Below are 16,925 nucleotides of genomic sequence, written 5' to 3' on the forward strand. Positions count from 1 at the left end.
AAAGATGCCACTGCTGCATTTGCCTGCAAGAGCGGCTAACTTCCTGGCCACCCGGGCTCCGTATCGTAAGGGATCCGGGAAGCGCTCCTGCTTTCACCCCCACGGCACCTACGGTCCTGTAACTCCTGATGGGGGGGGGCCACCGAGGCCCAGCTGGGAGCGGAAAAACAAATCCGGCCCTTATGACACGGAGGTAATGAGCAAGCCGCATGGCACCGAGCCAGAGAGCTGACTTGTCTGTAGCCTCCGGGAGGCAGCCGCCCGTCCGGGCTCCCCAGTGACCAAGAGATTCCATTTGCCGGGAAACAAAAAAAGCCGCCAAAGGCCGCACCCCTGGAGCCACGCCCTCGCCCACACCCACGTGTGACAGTCACCGGCAGGCTCTGAACTTCTTTCACATATTTCGTAGGTGACTGGCGGCCGGGGCTGAGAACCTCTGGCCCTCCCACCCCAGCGCAGCCACGAAAGGGAAAGAAAACCCTGCTCGCAGGAAGGCTGCTTTTTTTTTTTTTTTTTTTTTTTTTTTTTTTAAAGTGAGGAGGGTTTCCTGGCACCAGCAACTTCCTATTTTGATCTCTCTTGACAAACTGAGAAGAAGGGGACGAGAGGGCCAGCCAGCAGCACCTGATTTCTGTCTCAGCAACTCGGAAAGAAGAGAAACCAAGAGGCGGAGGTTCCCATCCTCCCCTCCACTCGCCCCAGGCAGGTAAGGTACACTCTGTCCCCTTTCTCCCCCTCCCCAGGCATCTGCAAACAGCATTCCCCTCCCCCCCTGCATCCCACAGATAAAGAGCTGAAGGAGGAGGAGGAGGGTGGCAGGTGCACTAGCAAGGAACCAGGAAGTCAGGCACTAGGGAGCCACGCCTGCCCCCTTTGGGAAGGGCTCTGCTCTTTTATCCCATTGCCTGGAACTGTGTTGTGTCAGGAAACCGCTGGCCGGGATCCCTAGGCTACCTGAAAAACAAATCTTGGCTGCTTAGCAAGCGATGCTTGGTGTGGAACCTGTAAGTTTTGACATCTCAAAGGCTGGGAAGGGAGCCTGGAGTCCCTGCTTGGAGAGTGCACTGTGCGGATTTCCCCATGCGGGTGGGTATTTCATTCCAAGCAAGGAACTTTATTCTCCTCCCTTGCTCAGATACAGAAAAATAACATCCAGCCCGTGCCTGGCTCCCCCCCCAGCCTTCAGTTCTGACAGGAAATACAGGCTGGATCACTGGGCTTGGCCTGGCTAGGCCACTAAGGTCTCCCAGAAGACCTGGGCAGGATTTCATCTGAGCATGACGGAGAGATCCTCTCACGGGGCTGTGCCATGAAAGCCTTGGAGGTCTTCTCCCCAAAATGCATTGGCGGTGGGGGGACGCTTGAGGCTGGGTTTTGCGTGGTCAGGAGTGGGGGAAGTGTTATAGCAGTCCTGAGATTTCTCTGTCCCTTCAGAGAGGCAGTCACATGCTCTCTCTCGCTGCAAAAGGAAACAAAACACATGTTCTGGCATGAATTTGGTGGCATTTAAATCTGAAATGCGCTTGTTAGGTGCCAGAGCAGTGCCCCCGACGGTTATCAAATAGTTCTACCCGGTTTGATTGCCCTCTGTGAAGATTGTCCCTGGGGCCGGGCCAGTGGCGGGAAGAGGCCTGGGGAGGCAGACAAAATTTGTGATTATTGGAATCTACGCGATGTGCTTTTACCCTTTTTACACTGCCCGTAGGTAAAGCAGATGCTGCAAGTTCTGTGGGTGTTTTTTTGAACCCGTGGCCCTTTGTTGGTGGCCTTCGCAGGGCAACGCGGGCAGGTTCCAGCTGAAATGACGGGAACCCCCTCACCCAACTTCTCTGCCACCAGGGGCTCACATGGGGGGGGGGGGGGCTCGTGGGCCGCCCTACAGCTGGCCATGCTCCCAGGTACTTGCCACGCCGGGGGGTGGGCGGCCGGGCAAAGTCGCTACCATTCATGCACCCCCTGTTGGGGTTAGGGTATCACTGGCATGAAAACCCCTCCCTGAGCACCACCCCTGGCAGTACCTGCAAACCTGAATGCATCTCTGCAGATAAAAACAGAAAAAGCCCCGGCTGATGCTTTTCTCAGACAGCAAACTCTAGGATGGTTCCCCCCCCCCCCCCCAAGTCCTCCCCCTGACAGCTCTCGTTTCTGTAAACCCCCCCCCCCTTCACGGTTTCAGTGCACCCAATGCAAAGCTGACAGCGTTTCCCAACGGCGCTGCGCTCACTGTCCCGGGCCGTAATCTGTCTCTCTCCGCTCCCTTTCACCGCAGTAGCGAGGCTGCTGGGAGGCCGGGGCCCGTCCGGCAGGGAGGAGGGGGCCCTCGGTGCTGGTGGCGTCCGTTTCAGACTCCCACTCTGTACTCAGCTGGGGCTGCACTCCCTTCAGTGGGGCTTCACGGATGGAACTAAAAAAAAAAATGCCCGGGCACAGACGGGAGAGGGGGTGAGGGTGTCAAAATAAAAGGGGTTAGTGAGGTTTAAAGAAAACTCTCCATGTGAGGACTTAGGGGGTGTGTGAAGCCCGAACCTGTCTTGTCTGGGCTTCGTTTTCGGCCCGCCGCGGGAAATTTTGGATCTCCCGCGCTTTGGGCCTTTAAAAAAATTCGGGGAGACCTGAATTTCGTTTTGGCGCGCGCTAACATTTTTTTTTTTTTCGTTAGCGAGTGCGCTACACCCGAAACCGAAATTTTTTTCCAAACTTTCCGGGAAAAATTCCTTCGGGTTTCGGGCTCCCCGAACCAGGACAAATTTAGGCAACTTTCGTCCTGGACGAATACACGGCCCCTAGTGAGGACTGCAAAAATCATCATCATGAAAAGCAAAAAAAAACCAATCACTCGCCAGGTCCGCCGTCTCCTTGTCCATCCTCGCAGTCCCGAAAGGAGGACAACAGCTCTTCAAAACCGGCAAGGCCCCCAACAACGTCCCGTGGGCCCAGAACGCTCTTTTTTCGGCACTGCCCTCCTCCTCCACTTTTTGAAAAGCAAAGCAGGTCCCCAAAACAGCTCCTGCCGTGAAGGCTGGGGGCCTTCCCTTCACAGATGGGGAAAAAGCTCACAAATTTCTCCTCCTCTGTTTCTGCACGCAAGGGGGAAAAAAAATTTTAAAAACCCCTTCAGACCAGGAGGGCACAAAAATAGGATTTGCCGTGCAGTCCCTTGTAAGCAGGCTGGGGGTCCCCACTTGGGGGCTGTCCAAACTTCCAAAAAATCGCCTCCGAAACCCGAAAGTGGCAGGCAGCTCCCAACTATAACCTCAACTCCAAGTCGAGCAACCCAGACTCCAGCCTAGGAAGTGAGCTGAGCTCGCTCAACCCCAGAATATAAAGGGGAGCGGGGACCAATCCCCAAAGCAGGCGGGGGAGGGGATGGCCATCACCCGGGGACGACCCAAAAATATCTCCCAGCAGATGGAAAAAAAAAAAAAGAAAACCGCTCGGTAAAGAGTGCGAAGCCACAGTTAAAGCTTCATTTACAACAACCTCTGGTTCTTCGGTAGCCTCAGGGGGTCACCTCGATCCCCCAAGACAGCAAACGGCTCCCGGGTCCTGAAGGCCTGGGCACCCCAGCCTTGGGCCGTACTCCTCTCTCTCTCTCTCTCTCTCTCTCTCTCTCTCGCAGAGAGCACCCCCTGAAGAACCTCTCCCTCCGAAAGAGAGGTCAGAAAAAGCCCAGGGTCGCCAGGTTTTCGTGAAAAGAACAAGTGTTATTTTCCAAAAAAAAAAAAACCAAGCCCAAAGCACATGAAATTAAAACTGCTTTTAGTAGAAAGAATTTATGCACAGAAACACTTAAACGTTACTTTTGTGAGGGTAATGGAGGAAATACAGTGGCTTGCAATAGTGTTTAACCTCCTAAAATGTCCATCAGATTTTTGTGGATTACATGACATTACACAGATTGTGCCAGACAGCGTGCGCCAGATGTACGTTTCTGAACTCACACTTCAGTATTCAGTGACGGCTTCTATCCAGCCACCCTCCCTTGCAGGCCGGTTGTATGGTTGACTGGTGCGCCGCCGCTCCTGTCTCAGCCGCTGAACTCTGAAGCTCCTTCAAAGTGAAAAAAAAAAACCCAAACAAACCAATGGCCCCCACACACTCATTCCCCCCCCCCCCCCAGGTTTTGATTGTTGCCAGTTAAGTGTTTCACGCCCTTCGGCATTCGGTCGCCAGACGCCGCTGCTTGCCGGCAGTGCCGGTCTGCCCACGTGCTCCTCTGACGGCGGACAGGCCTCGTCCGCAGCAGCAGCCAATCACAGGGACAGCTGGGCACAAGTCCCACCCAAACAGAAAAAAACCCCTCCCACCTGATAATAAACAACCTGTGAAATGAAAAAAAAAAAAAAAAAGTGAATTGTTGGGGGAAAAAAAAAAAAAAAAAGGCCCAAACTCGCAGGAAATAAGCGAGGTTGGCAACAGCAGTAGAGCCCTGCCCCGTGAGGGCACAGGAGTTTTGTTAAACCACTGATACCTCCCACTGGGAAGCATCGGACACCTTCACTAGGCCTACTCTCACCCTCGGGGAGACTATGAGGCCTGTTTAGTAAGGAACAGTCACGCAACCCTCTCACACCAGCAACAAGGCCCACGGGTCCAAGAGTACCAAGGTCTCCTGCACCAATGGGGGCAACTGTAAAATGCCACACCCCCCTCACCCCCCAATGGGAATAGAATAAAAAAATTCAGATTCAAAATGTAACCCCCCCCCTGTCCATTGGGGGGGGGGGGGGTCCCGTTCTGTACCTTGAGGAGAGCAGGGTAAGTCTCCCCAAAGCGAGGGAGGGATTAAGTCTCTGAGGGGTCGTGAGCTGGGGGGAAGGGGAAGCTGAGCTGCAAGGCCTGAGTGCAGGGCACACGCGCGCACAAGCACTTGGCAAAAACCCCAACGTCCACAGCCAAACTGCTGCTCCAAAAAGAACGGATTAATTGAGGTAGCTTCAATAACTGTAGATAAGGTCCAACTTCCAACGTCATGGAAACTGCAGGCAAGACTCTTTTCCGTTTGCTTCCCAGGAGGCCTCAGACTCACCTGAGTTAGGCCACAACATAAACATCCCTTCTCCCCCCTTTCTGTAAATCGTAAAGCACTCGCTTTTATCTCTGGGATGGCTTCAAGTTTATTCACGACCCTTGGAGTAAGAGGAAACGGGAGGCTCTGCACCCCGTTTCCAACCGGGAATGGGGGTTTCTCTCTGGTCCCGGCTGGTCCCTTCACAGCTCCAGTTCCAGGCGCCTTACGCCGGCTCCCGTGAGACCCCCGTTGGAGGGATCTTTGCCCGTTTCTCCGTCCCTTTCCCCCTTGAAGCCCCCGGAGGGGGTTCAGACTGCTGGGGAAGCCCCCCCACCCTTGCTCTAGACGGGGTTAATATTTCCTTCTCACAAAAAACCCAACCCCTAGGGGCTGAGCAGATAATGTCAGCCAAGCGTTACCATGCGCTCCCTCTGACCGCTGGATAACCTTGTGTAGTTAGCTGGGATCCCTCCCTGCTCTCTTGTCCTTTATACCACTTCCCTGCTGGTGAAATCACACAACCCACAGCACTTCCTCTGCCGTTTACGCTTTGCAAACCTCTCTGTTGCCTTAGGGGCTACATAAAGATAGGCCCAGATAAAATATAACTGTGACGGGAAGGAAGAATAAATTACAGGTTAAGTTCTCGGCCTTAACTCCTTTGTGCTTCACCAGAAGGTCCCCATGAGGATCTTCACTAGTAGGCAGCCCTGGCGTTAGGACACTTCAGTGGGCTAAGAGGACAGCGCACCGTTTTTGCCACTGGAGGCTGCTGACGTGGCCGCAACTCGCGTGATAACGCAGGCAAACAAATTTGACCACCGGCTCCTGACGCTCTCCTGCCTGTGGCTCTCACCTGCACCACCCTTTGTGCTCACCATCGCGGACACATCAGGAGGTGCCTTCCACATCCCCAGCACCAGACACAAAAGCCTTTGCAGGATCAGCGCCAACACAGAGGAGCTCTTATTACCACCTTGCATCAGATCTTGTCCCCTTATTTCCTGTCGTTCAAGAAATTGGTGAAAACCTGGATCTGTGAAGCTGAATTTTTGTGCCAACCAATAACACAAAATAGACTAAGAGAAAACCCTGTGTGCAACCCCTTGGAGAGGTTTAAGGCACTATTTACTCCGAGATTGTACTGCCCTACGTGTATCTTTGTATTTGAACTGTGCCACCCTATCTGTGGAGTTACTTGGGCAGTGTTATTTAACAATATTCTCTTAACTGCTGAAAGCCGCGGAATCGAATGTGCATCGCGCGCTGTAATCACCGCCGTACTGTCGGGCCGTTCTGCAAGGCTGGAAGAGCGAGTCCACGGTGGGCTCCTGCCTAAGATTGGGCGACGCCGGGGCTCAGGGGTGCGGTTTTGGGTCAGAGTTGGAAGGAGAAGGGATCTGTTTTAGTTCCCCCCCCCCCCCAACCCTACTCATCATGAGGTTCGCCCATGTTCTGAGAGCCTTGTTCTGAGAGAAATCGTTCGATTCGCGTCTAGTAGTTGCATTGTGCGGAGGAGCATTTGGTGAAGTTTTATGTTCGGCAGGAGGTTGTTTTTTTTTCCCCTGCCTGCCCTTCCTCCCTTTAAGAGGAGCTGGGAAAGAAGGAGGTTTTTCCCCTGTGCTGTGTGATATTTTCTTTTTGGAACTTCCAGCCTGAAAGATCTGTTGGGTCTTGAAAGGATTTCATCCGGAGGGAAGAGGAGATTGAGATTGCAAAGCCCTCACAGGAGTCTTTTTCCCGGGAGAAGAGGCGTTTGCAGAGTCAAGCAATGGCCAGAGGTATTTTTGGAACGGGAGAACCACCAGAGATGGGAGACCTCGTTTCGCCACGGGTATCCTACTTTCTCCTTCCTTGGAAGAGAGGGCAAAAACACCAAAGGGCACATATACAGATTAAGCGAGAGTTCTTTGATGTGACCAGAAGAAAGCACGCGTAGCCTCTCTCTCGTCTGGCATTATCTGGGAAAGCAGGGGTTGGTCCCGGTACAGTCCAGCAACCCCCGGGCATGGATTCTCTGAACGGAGAAGAGGGAGAGACTCCAGGGCGGAAGGTATTCGGGGCGACTCTTGTTGGCGCTACAGTACTTCACTAGGCGTGTACTGTTGATGGACTGGATGGGCGTTCCAACTTAAAACCGTACTGTATGAAATTACTGGCACCAAACACATCTATTCTTGGTTACATCCATGTCCCAAAGCGATTCTCCAAAAATACTCCCCTGTCTGTGAAAGTGTCCTTGGGCAGGGGTCTGCAGTCCCAAAAATTTCATTTGGGGTTTTTTTTTTTTATTCTTGAGGTTCTTTTTTTTTTGCGGGGTATCCTTTCGTTTTAATGTTTATTTTATTTTGGTTACTTTGCCAAATAAAAATGAAAATGAGAAAACTCCCCGAAAGCCAAACCAAAAAAAAAAGAAAGGAAACGGGCCCCTTTCCTGAAAAATGTGCTGAGGCCAGGAACCACTCTGGCCCTCGCTTACCTTACCTGTGGGGGGGTCCACTCGCCTCCTGACCCTTGGTCAGCTCTTTAAAATGTCCTCGTGACTTCAGGATGGTGGCGGGCTCAGGGCTGGCGAGTGCCGTTTCGTTGTACAGCTCAAATCCTCCCAGCTCTTCCTGTTGGGGGAAGTGGATGCTGACCTAGGTCTAACTAAGGCGTTCCCTATTAATTTGGGGACATTTCTAAAAAGCTAAATAATCTTGACAAATTACGCAGGCACTTTTTGTACCTGTGTGCCTTAAACTTATATTCAAACAGAGCCTAGGTCCTCTGGCTAGAAGTGTGTGGATACACAGTACCTTAGGGTTGCCAACTGGCTCCAGATTTTCAGGACAGGTTGATCCAGTCCTGCTTTTACTCCCCTGCATGCAAGTGCTTATAGTCTTGCTTTTCTTAGAGTGTGCATTAGGGAAATCATAATAAGTCCCAGCATGCAATGGGGTAAAAACAGGACCGGATCAACCTGTCCTGAAAATCTGGAGCCAGTTGGCAACGCTATACTACTTGCATTCTTTGCCACTTCACCGGCTGTAAAACTACTCTTGTGTAATTGAAACTACAGTTACACGTGCAGCCTTTCCTTCCCCAGCCCACCCTTGGGAACATCTACTTGCAAAATAGTAAAGCATGGCCATGTTGTGAAGCTTTAGTTCTCTGTTTAGACACTCTCCACAACAGTTTTCACACCTTCAGGTTTAGATGCCTGACTCTGTGGTTAGTGTCCTGATCTCACAGCACCCTCTGCCACCTTAGACAGTGATCCTGTGTGTCTGTCTGTCTGTCTCTCTCTGCTCACAGTTAATGGAGGCAGAACAGAAGAATCAGATCCTATTGAAAATTGCCATCCAATATTAGGAGTTCCTGATGCAGCTTTTAATAGAGTGGAACAACCCCCAGTTAAATCTGGAAGAAAAAAGTAAATTGGACTCTAATATATTCAGGAAGCCATTAAATCTCAACTCCTCGTAAATCACTGGCACCGGATAGTTTTTTGGTGGAATTGTATCGGTCCTTTAATAGCGAGAGCTGACTCCCCGGATCAAGATTTAATTTCTCAGAGCAAAGCCGAGTGCTGAGAGTAGGATTATAATATTGGGGAAGCCAGGAGAAGCCCTCCACTTCTCACTCAGACCTATCCCGTTACGTAACACAAACTGTAAGCAAAGTCATGAGAGAGCATTAATCCACATGGTTAAAGGGACGTTACTCCAGAGTTAATGCAAAGCTTTTATCTAACAGCGCCCTGCGCAGAGCTGAAGAGCTGGAAGTTCTGGCTGGAGCAGTTTCATTACTTGCTGAAAACTCTTTTGAGCCGTGGAATGTGGACATATTTATTTCGGGTTTTAGATTGGTTTGGTTTTGTAAAATATTTTCTGCAAATGACACATGCACTGTATGTGGCCCCAAGAGCTGAGGTCATTGGTGCATGATACTCTTTCAGATTCTCTGCCACAGGTACAGCTATTAGACAGACAGGGACGCCCCTTATCTCCACTTTATTTAATTGAGCAATTAGACAAACTAAAGGATTTCAGGAGTTCGGAGTTAATGGCAGTGAATGTAAATCATGCATGCAGGTGATAGAGTAATCCGCCTAATGGAGTTAGATGTTTCCATTTGACACAAGTTCCTTGTTTTTGGATAGCGTGGGCTACAAAACCTGCTGATCCCAATCAGAAGCTGCTATAGATTCTCACTGGCTTCAGAGAAAACAGGAGGTGATACAGCACTTGGAATTTATACACCATAACGATGTAGAAAAGACAATTTGATTAATATGGGAAAAAAAATGTTTACTTCAAGTAGTCGCCATTTAACTTATCAGGGTGATAAAGACATGAAGCTGTTAAAAAAATATCAATTGCATGACAGATAAATTAGATTTGTGACTCCCTGAGTAGCACATATAATGGGATCTCTGAGGCAGCTACAAGCCCCAGGCTTGCTGGGCCCTTTCCTGGCAAGGGGGATAGAGAAACGTCTCTCAAGAAGGCCCTTAAGCTTCTGAATGTATTCCCGTACCTCACACACTCACACACACACACCAAATTGTGTTCCTTTATTTACTGCGCATGTGAATCGGGTGGATTTTGCCTGGTGCCAGGCTCACCGCAGTGAATTGCCCCGAGCAGATTCACTGCGGCACTGCCTGTGGCTTTCAGGCTGTTGGCTGGCGGAGGATAGATCTGGCGGTGGGTGGCCTGCTGATATTCTGCGTATGCTCCCGATGGCGGGTTACTCCACAGGCTCTTCAGTTCTACAGAAAACCTGCAGACCTTTCTTTTTAATATTGGAGTGCCAGGTGTTACTGCGAGCCTGTATATGTCGTGCAGTGCCATTGAAACGTTAAGCAGCAGTAGTAGGGGAGGGATTTTGGATAGTGGGACTGTCGACGAGAGTGGGGAGGAAGCAGGTAGCATCCCTTCAATGCTATATGATATCTTCATTCTAGGTTGCAGACTATAGGGAGCTCATTCTGTTGTGTTTTTTTTTTTTTTTTTTGACTCGGTCATGTCTGATAACACCGAGATATTCTATGCAACTATGTCACAGGGGCTACCGGTGCCATCGGCCCCTGTCACATGGTAGGAGCAATGGACGGCTGTCGCCATTTTGTGCTCCTACCATGTGACCGTGGCCGACCAATGGCACCAGAAACCCCTGTGACATAGTATTCAAAATGGCGCCGATAGCCTTTGCCCTTACTATGTCACAGGGGCCGACCAATAGCACCGGTAGCCCCTGTGACATAGTAAAGGCTATCGGTGCCAGGACCCCCGCTGGACCACCAGGGACTTTTGGCAAGTCTTGGGGGGGGGGGGGGTCAGGAGTCATTTTGAATACTGGCAGCCGACGGCCCAAGTGCAAGAAGATCGCTCCACGACCCCCGCTGGACCACCAGGGACTTTTGGCAAGTCTTGTGGGGGGGGGGACTCCTGAGTCCCCCAAGACTTGCCAAAAGTCCCTGGTGGTCCAGCGGGGGTCCTGGAGCCATATCCTGCACTCGGGCCGTTGGCTGCCAGTATTCAAAATGACTCCTGACCCCCCCCCAAGACTTGCCCCCCCCAAGACTTGCCAAAAGTCCCTGGTGGTCCAGCGGGGGTCCTGGAGCCATATCCTGCACTCGGGCCATCGGCTGTCAGTATTCAAAATGGCGCCGATAGCCTTTGCCTTTACTATGTCACCAGGGGCTACCGGTGCTATTGGTCGGCAAAGGCTATCGGCGCCATTTTGAATACTATGTCACAGGGGTTTCTGGTGCCATTGGTTGGCCATGGTCACATGGTAGGAGCACAAGATGGCGACAGCCGTCCATTGCTCCTACCATGTGACAGGGGCCGACGGCACCCGTAGCCCCTGTGACATAGTAAGGGCAAAGGCTATCGGCACCATTTTGAATACCGGCAGCCGACAGCCCGAGGGGCAGGAGATCGCTCCAAGACCCCCACTGGACCACTAGGGACTTTGGCAAGTCTTGGGGGGGGGGGTCAGGAGGGTGGGGGGGGGGGGGGTTGTAGTTAATTAAATTTAAAGGGTTGAGATGGGGTTTTTTTGGGGAAATTAATACATATGTAAACTAATGAACAGATCGGGGTCCCCCTGAGAACGGAATGCAACGGATTTGGATCCCAATGAATACCGAATGGGACGAATCCGTCCCTGCTGCACATCCCTAAAAACCTACTACCCCTACCCTGCACTATTGCAGTGGGAATTAGATGCAGTGTGTATATTTAGTGAGATGCAGGATTTATAGTGGGGGGTTCTGTCCCGTCCCGTGTAGACCCTGGACTTCCCCGGGTTTGTCGGATCTTCCAGGAGCAGGGTTTGGGAAGCGTGATGGCACAACCGGTGCATTAAGATGGTAAAAGGCCTAAATTTATTCACGGGGCAGCAAGATTGGATAAGGATTTATGCTGAGTAGGGGAAGAGGAGAAGAGGGTCCCTGAAAAGGCCGCAGGTAGTGGTGGAAGTGATAAAGCCAGATATTTCTCCGAGTGAGTGGGGGGGGATGGGGGGAAGTTTTTGCAGCGGGTGTGAGTTTGGTTGGCTTAAAGCCGGCCCCTGATCACCAACCTTTACTTGCATTACTGACTGCAAATTTTGAATGTTTGTACTAAATTAGATTAGTCGCGTGCGATTGTTATATACCGTACTTTTAATGGAAAGAAGTAATTAATTATCCCACCCTTGCCTGTGACTGCCCTCCACTGTCTAGAAATGTTTTCTCTCCTCTTTTGGAGGAGTCTGTGCTGAAAGTGCATGGAGTGTATTGGCAGGCAGAGGTGGGTCTGACATTGTCTCCGTCCTTCTCTGCTTCAGTCAGCAGATACTCCCGGCTCACGCCGGGTGCCTTCCTGTGAGTATTCAAGGTCTGCTCCAGGAGAGCAACGCACACACACACACACCACACTCACACACGCACACACACACACAGACACAATATGCCCCACGCACACAGAAAACCTCAGAAAGTTGCCAAGTACCTGCTCAGACGGAAAGAGTTAGTTTCTGAGCCGTAAACCGGTCATAATTTTGCAGGTGCAATGAAGCTTAGGGAGAGTCCTTTATTTTCTCATTAAGTTAATAGCTGTTTCCCCGTTCCAATAGTGTTCATGAACATTAATGAAATCTCCCTGCAGAAAAATTCCACGGCTGTCGTGTTGGAACAAAAGCAAAAAGATGACTCCTTGAATAATTATAGACAATTTCTGGAGTAGTTTTAGGGAGGAGTTGGGTTTGTATGCTGTTAGTCTCCGCTAGCTGCATTGGACAAATCAACTCCCTTTAATCACTTAAAGGACTAAAATTCTTTATTGATGTCTATTTTGCAATGAACACCTCTGACTGAGACGTTTAAACACCAGTGCTACCTGAGTAGTGTCGTATTGACCCCTTAACAGTAGTCTCGCTCTCTCTCCCTCCCCCGTGTTAGGTAACAAACGCGCGGTTGCCTTTGCGGTATTTCGTGATTATGCGCATCCGTCTTGGCCCCTGCCCCTTTCCCACCTCCTTGTATTTGCATTGCTAACGCACGTACGGGGCCGTTTTTTTTTTTTGCACGAGCAATGCTTTCCAAATGTTACCCGTTAAGTGTTTTTTCCTTCCATCCGCTCTTCACATAACTTTCTCCAAACCCAATTAGCAGAATGAGGGCTTTCGTATTCCAGTACCCACCCCGTCACACGAGGGACGGGTGAATCACGCTCTTCAGATTCCCCTTCTTTTTAAACCCCAAACTCCGTCGTGAGACCTGAGGTGAACCTTCCTAACTCCTGAAGGCCTCTCGCTTCATTCACCACACTTTTTTATTCAGGTCTCCCTTGCGTCTTGCCTTTCTGTTTTGTCATCCCGACTTCACCCTTCCCGCAGCCTGCAGGGCTCCCCGGTTTCCTCCGTGCTCTGGTACTTCTTGGGGCAATCCTTTTTGGAACAGAGACCCCCTTCTTCCTAACTCCCCCGGTGATTACTTCAGGGGGGAGGAATTTCCTCCAGACTCTCGGCCTCGGGGGCCCTCTTCCCTGGAGGGGGAAAAGCCCCCTGCAGGTCCACACCTCCATACTGGGGTGGGGTTCCCCGGGCCTCACCCAACCCACAGGCTGGCTAACTCAAGACCCCCCCTGCATCCTGAAGATCCCTCTCTCCCCTCCACTCTGTACTCAGAAAGGCAATTCCTGTCATGTTGACCCAGGATGTCTACCCATCCTATGGCCACTCCTCACTAATCGTTGCTTCCCATTGTAATTAAGGGGAAACCCTCAAAACCCCTTTAATGAATGGTCAAGTTAAAACACATCTCAATAAAATGCAACACAATACATGCAGTAGCTCCACAGCACTGCAAATGCCATCTAGTGGTTACTTAAAAGTAGTACCAGACAATAAGATTTGTTTTTTCATAACACTCCCAAATCAAGGACACCCTGGGGTCTCCCCCACACAAAATCCTTGTACAACTCTTGTGGATGAGAGCACAGTTGGTGATCCCTCCATACCAGTACTGCTTTAGTCCAGGATTTGTACACCACACAGCTTAGAACAAATGGTCCATCTTTGCTCAAGAGATGCTCAGTACTCGAAAGGCAGGAGAAATAAAGGTTAGGTATGACTACAAAGGCGGATTGAAAAGCTTCGCTGTCTCTGCCAACAGATCTATCTCCCAGTAAGCGCTGCCTGCCAAATTCTGATAGGCAGCAAAAGCGCATGCACACATCAGGAAACATTGTTAGATGAGGGCCTCCATTCACTATGTCACTGTAGACCCTACTTAATATCAGAAACTCTTCCTTCTTTGATGTCAAGTAGGGTCTGCAGTGACATAATAGGCAGAGGCAGTTGGGTAGACTACAGTGTTGACCATAAGTGCTCCAGAATGACCAGATCCCTGTTGCAGCACTTTTTAAATTGGTGGTTCCTGAGCATGAGGGTCACGTTCATCATCCTCATCCATTGATTCCCTTGAACTAGGTGCACCAACTGGTTGGCACCAAATTCAAAAGCTAAAATGATTTCTGATGACAATTAGACCAATAATTGTGAAACTGTTTGTAATTCGAGAGGGTAGACACAGCCAGAGGAAAAAGGAGACAGACTATAGCTGTTCCTTAGGTGCACTTTATTTAAAGTGAAAGAAAAGTCAACTCAAAACAAACAATGTGGCTAACCTTAGCTTCTGGTAATATACAGTTCTTAGACAGACATAAAAAGTCTTAGCATATGGTAGTTCTCTGCCTGCTCCCTGGGGCCTTCTTAACCTTTGTAGGCTCTGAGGTCTTATGCTCTGGTGAAGGACTCCTCCTTTCACCCAGGATTCCCTGTGAGTTTCAAACTTAAGGCGAACCAGGCGAGAATACTATGCCCGGTCCCGTAAGGTAGTCTGAGGGAGTTCCCAGTATACTCTCTCACATACCCTCTCCCTCAGCTCAGCCTTACTGGGATGAGCATCTGCCTGTACAGGGGGCACCTCTATTGACAGGAAATCTGCATTGGCATTTTTGCTTCCTGTCCTATGTCGGATCTTGCAGTTGAAGGGCTGTAGGGTCAGGAACCATCTCATAACCCTCGTGTTGTTGCCCTTATTCCTCTTCATCCTTAGGAGCGGTTGGTGGTCCATTATGAGTGTGAACTGCCATACCAGCGCAAGGCCTCTAAGGCCCATTTGACTGCCAAGGCCTCTTTTTCCACTGTTGAGTACCTCCTTTCTCGTGGCATCTACTTCCAGCTAATGTATGCCACTGGATGTTGTTACTCATCCCTCTCTTGGACTAAGACGGGTCCCAAGCCATCTTCTGAGGCATCAGTCTGCACTGTAAAGGGTTTGGTGAAGTCAGGGCTTATCAGTACCGATTCAGAGCATATCACCTCTTTCAGAACCTTGTGAACCATAATGCTTTGGTATCGGCAAAACCACTACCGCATGGGCAGGCCAAGGCTGTCCTGAAACTGTTCCAGCAGAAATGCTTTGGCTACCTCCAATCTGGTTTTCTCTTCTGGGTGCAGCCACTTCCAGGTGGCATCTTTAAGCCTGTGGAATAGGTTCCTAGGATTTTCTTCAAACTGCAGAATCTCCCCGTCGAAATTGCTGTTGGTAGGCTTCTGGGGTGAGTCCTGCTCTTCCTAGAATGGTGGACCTCCCTTCCAGATTGGCTGTTTGGTAGGCATCTTAACTAGCCCCGGTAAATAGATTCTCCAGATAGGTAGTCCACCTGTCCTCTGGCCAGACTGCCAGTCGCATACACAACCACTGTAGCAGTGTAGCAATGGCAGAAGCGTCAGGCCGGGATCACAGTAGGACACGACTGCGATCTGGGAGAAGACCTTCTACAAAGGAAGCTACAGGGGTGGGATGGCATAAAAGGGAAAGGGTTCGGGGGGGGGGGGGGGCATGGAGAGGGATTTAGAGACTACGGATTTAAAAAAAAAAAAAAGGGGGGGGGAGTGGGAACAGGGGGTGGGAGAGGGGGACTCCTGGCTAAAATATTTTTAAATATTGAAATGGGCCTTTTTAGCTTAGGGGCAGCACGTTCAGCCTCGTAGGGCTTCTGAAACTCTTGTGGGAAGGAGGCGGGGGACAGGTTTGGGCCTATAGGCCTGCGATGTGTGTGTGGTTATTTATTTATTTATTTTATCTTATTTAGACATTTTATGTACCATCGTTCCATGTATAGATCACTACAGTTTACTAAGTGCCATTCATAGTTACAACTCACCAAACAGACAGTGCTTGGTTACAATGGAGGTACTCCTAGACAGGCATTAATATCTATCAGCAGGAATTATCTAGTACGTCCTAATAGTTGATCGATCGTCAAAGACAATGAGTAAGGACAATTAAAAACGGAATTAAAGTTTCATATCTTAGACAGAGGGTTGTTTTGAGAATTTTTTGAACATAGGCTGTTAAATGTGAAATCATCTGGCTAATCATAGCCGAATAACGTTCTGCATAACCGGCGATATTCAAAATAGAATCCGGTTATGTTTAAAGTTGTCGGATAACTTTAATAGGGGATATTCAGTGGGACGTTTATCCCAATGAATATCCAGGGCAAGTTAATCCGGCTAACTTTAACTTGTCCACTAAAACAGCCAACTGAATATTGGCCTCAATGTGATTAAAAGATACAAAAACTATTACTACTGCTAATAAATTTCATTGGTGTATTATTTTTAGGTTCCTACGATGTCCCAGAGCAGCGATAACAAGGATTTCCAAGCCGTGGAGCTGGGGAAAGACAACAGCCAGCAAACCGCTTTGAAGGTTGATGACGAAGGCACTGCCACCGGGGGGGCCTGGGGGCAAATCCAGGAGAAAGCTCCAGCTCCACCTCTGGCGACGTCGGAGACCTCCCCCCCACACCCAACTCCAAATTTGGAGGCGTACGTCTGCAGAAAGTTCTTCGTCACCAGGGTAAGGGCCCCCCCCCTTTCCCCCAAGTCTCCTTTTCTAGGCCAAACGGGATTCTGTATTTTGGGGGGTCAGGGAATCTGGTGCCCATTCGGCTGGGACCCCCTAATGCTGTCCTGCACCATTCTGGAGGTTCAGCTCACTTTCTGATTACGCTGCTTCCGAGTCCTGCTGATTTCACATTTCTTGATTTTCCCCCGTTGCCTCCTGCAGTTGTCAACCCATTTCGAGGTTGGAAATTCATTTCTAGGGAGATGCATTCATTTGTCAGTGCATTCTTTATGTTGTTTTCGAAATAAAATAGGGAAAGTTTGCGTGTTATCTCCTATCATCCTAGAGCACAGGATTTCCGAAACCTAAAAAAAAACAAATCTGTGAAAAAACCTGAAAGACGTGAAAATTTGTTCCCAAATGACACGAAACAACAGAACATGAAATTTTTTGGCCTAATATACCCTTATTAATTTCCAAACCCATAATTTATTTGATTTATTTATTGAGATTTAT

At 49.8% G+C, this 16,925-nt stretch overlaps 1 protein-coding gene across 2 annotated transcripts in view; it reads left to right on the forward strand.

The window, feature by feature from the left end:
• The first annotated feature begins 354 nt into the window (after positions 1–354).
• Positions 355–16,925, forward strand: part of TPRG1 (tumor protein p63 regulated 1) — a 116,692-nt gene continuing 100,121 nt past the window's right edge. Inside the window, exons 1-2 of one of the 2 annotated variants that reach the window (XM_029616455.1) lie at positions 355–706; positions 16,185–16,421. In XM_029616455.1, coding sequence (XP_029472315.1) covers positions 16,194–16,421 — 228 coding nt within the window. In that variant the 5' untranslated portion in view covers positions 355–706; positions 16,185–16,193. Of the gene's footprint in view, positions 707–912; positions 1,087–16,184; positions 16,422–16,925 lie in introns of those variants that run through there. The other variant, XM_029616454.1, reaches the window with a different exon arrangement.

The sequence above is a fragment of the Rhinatrema bivittatum genome, chromosome 9 (genome assembly GCF_901001135.1).
Source record: "Rhinatrema bivittatum chromosome 9, aRhiBiv1.1, whole genome shotgun sequence".
NCBI lineage: Eukaryota > Metazoa > Chordata > Amphibia > Gymnophiona > Rhinatrematidae > Rhinatrema > Rhinatrema bivittatum.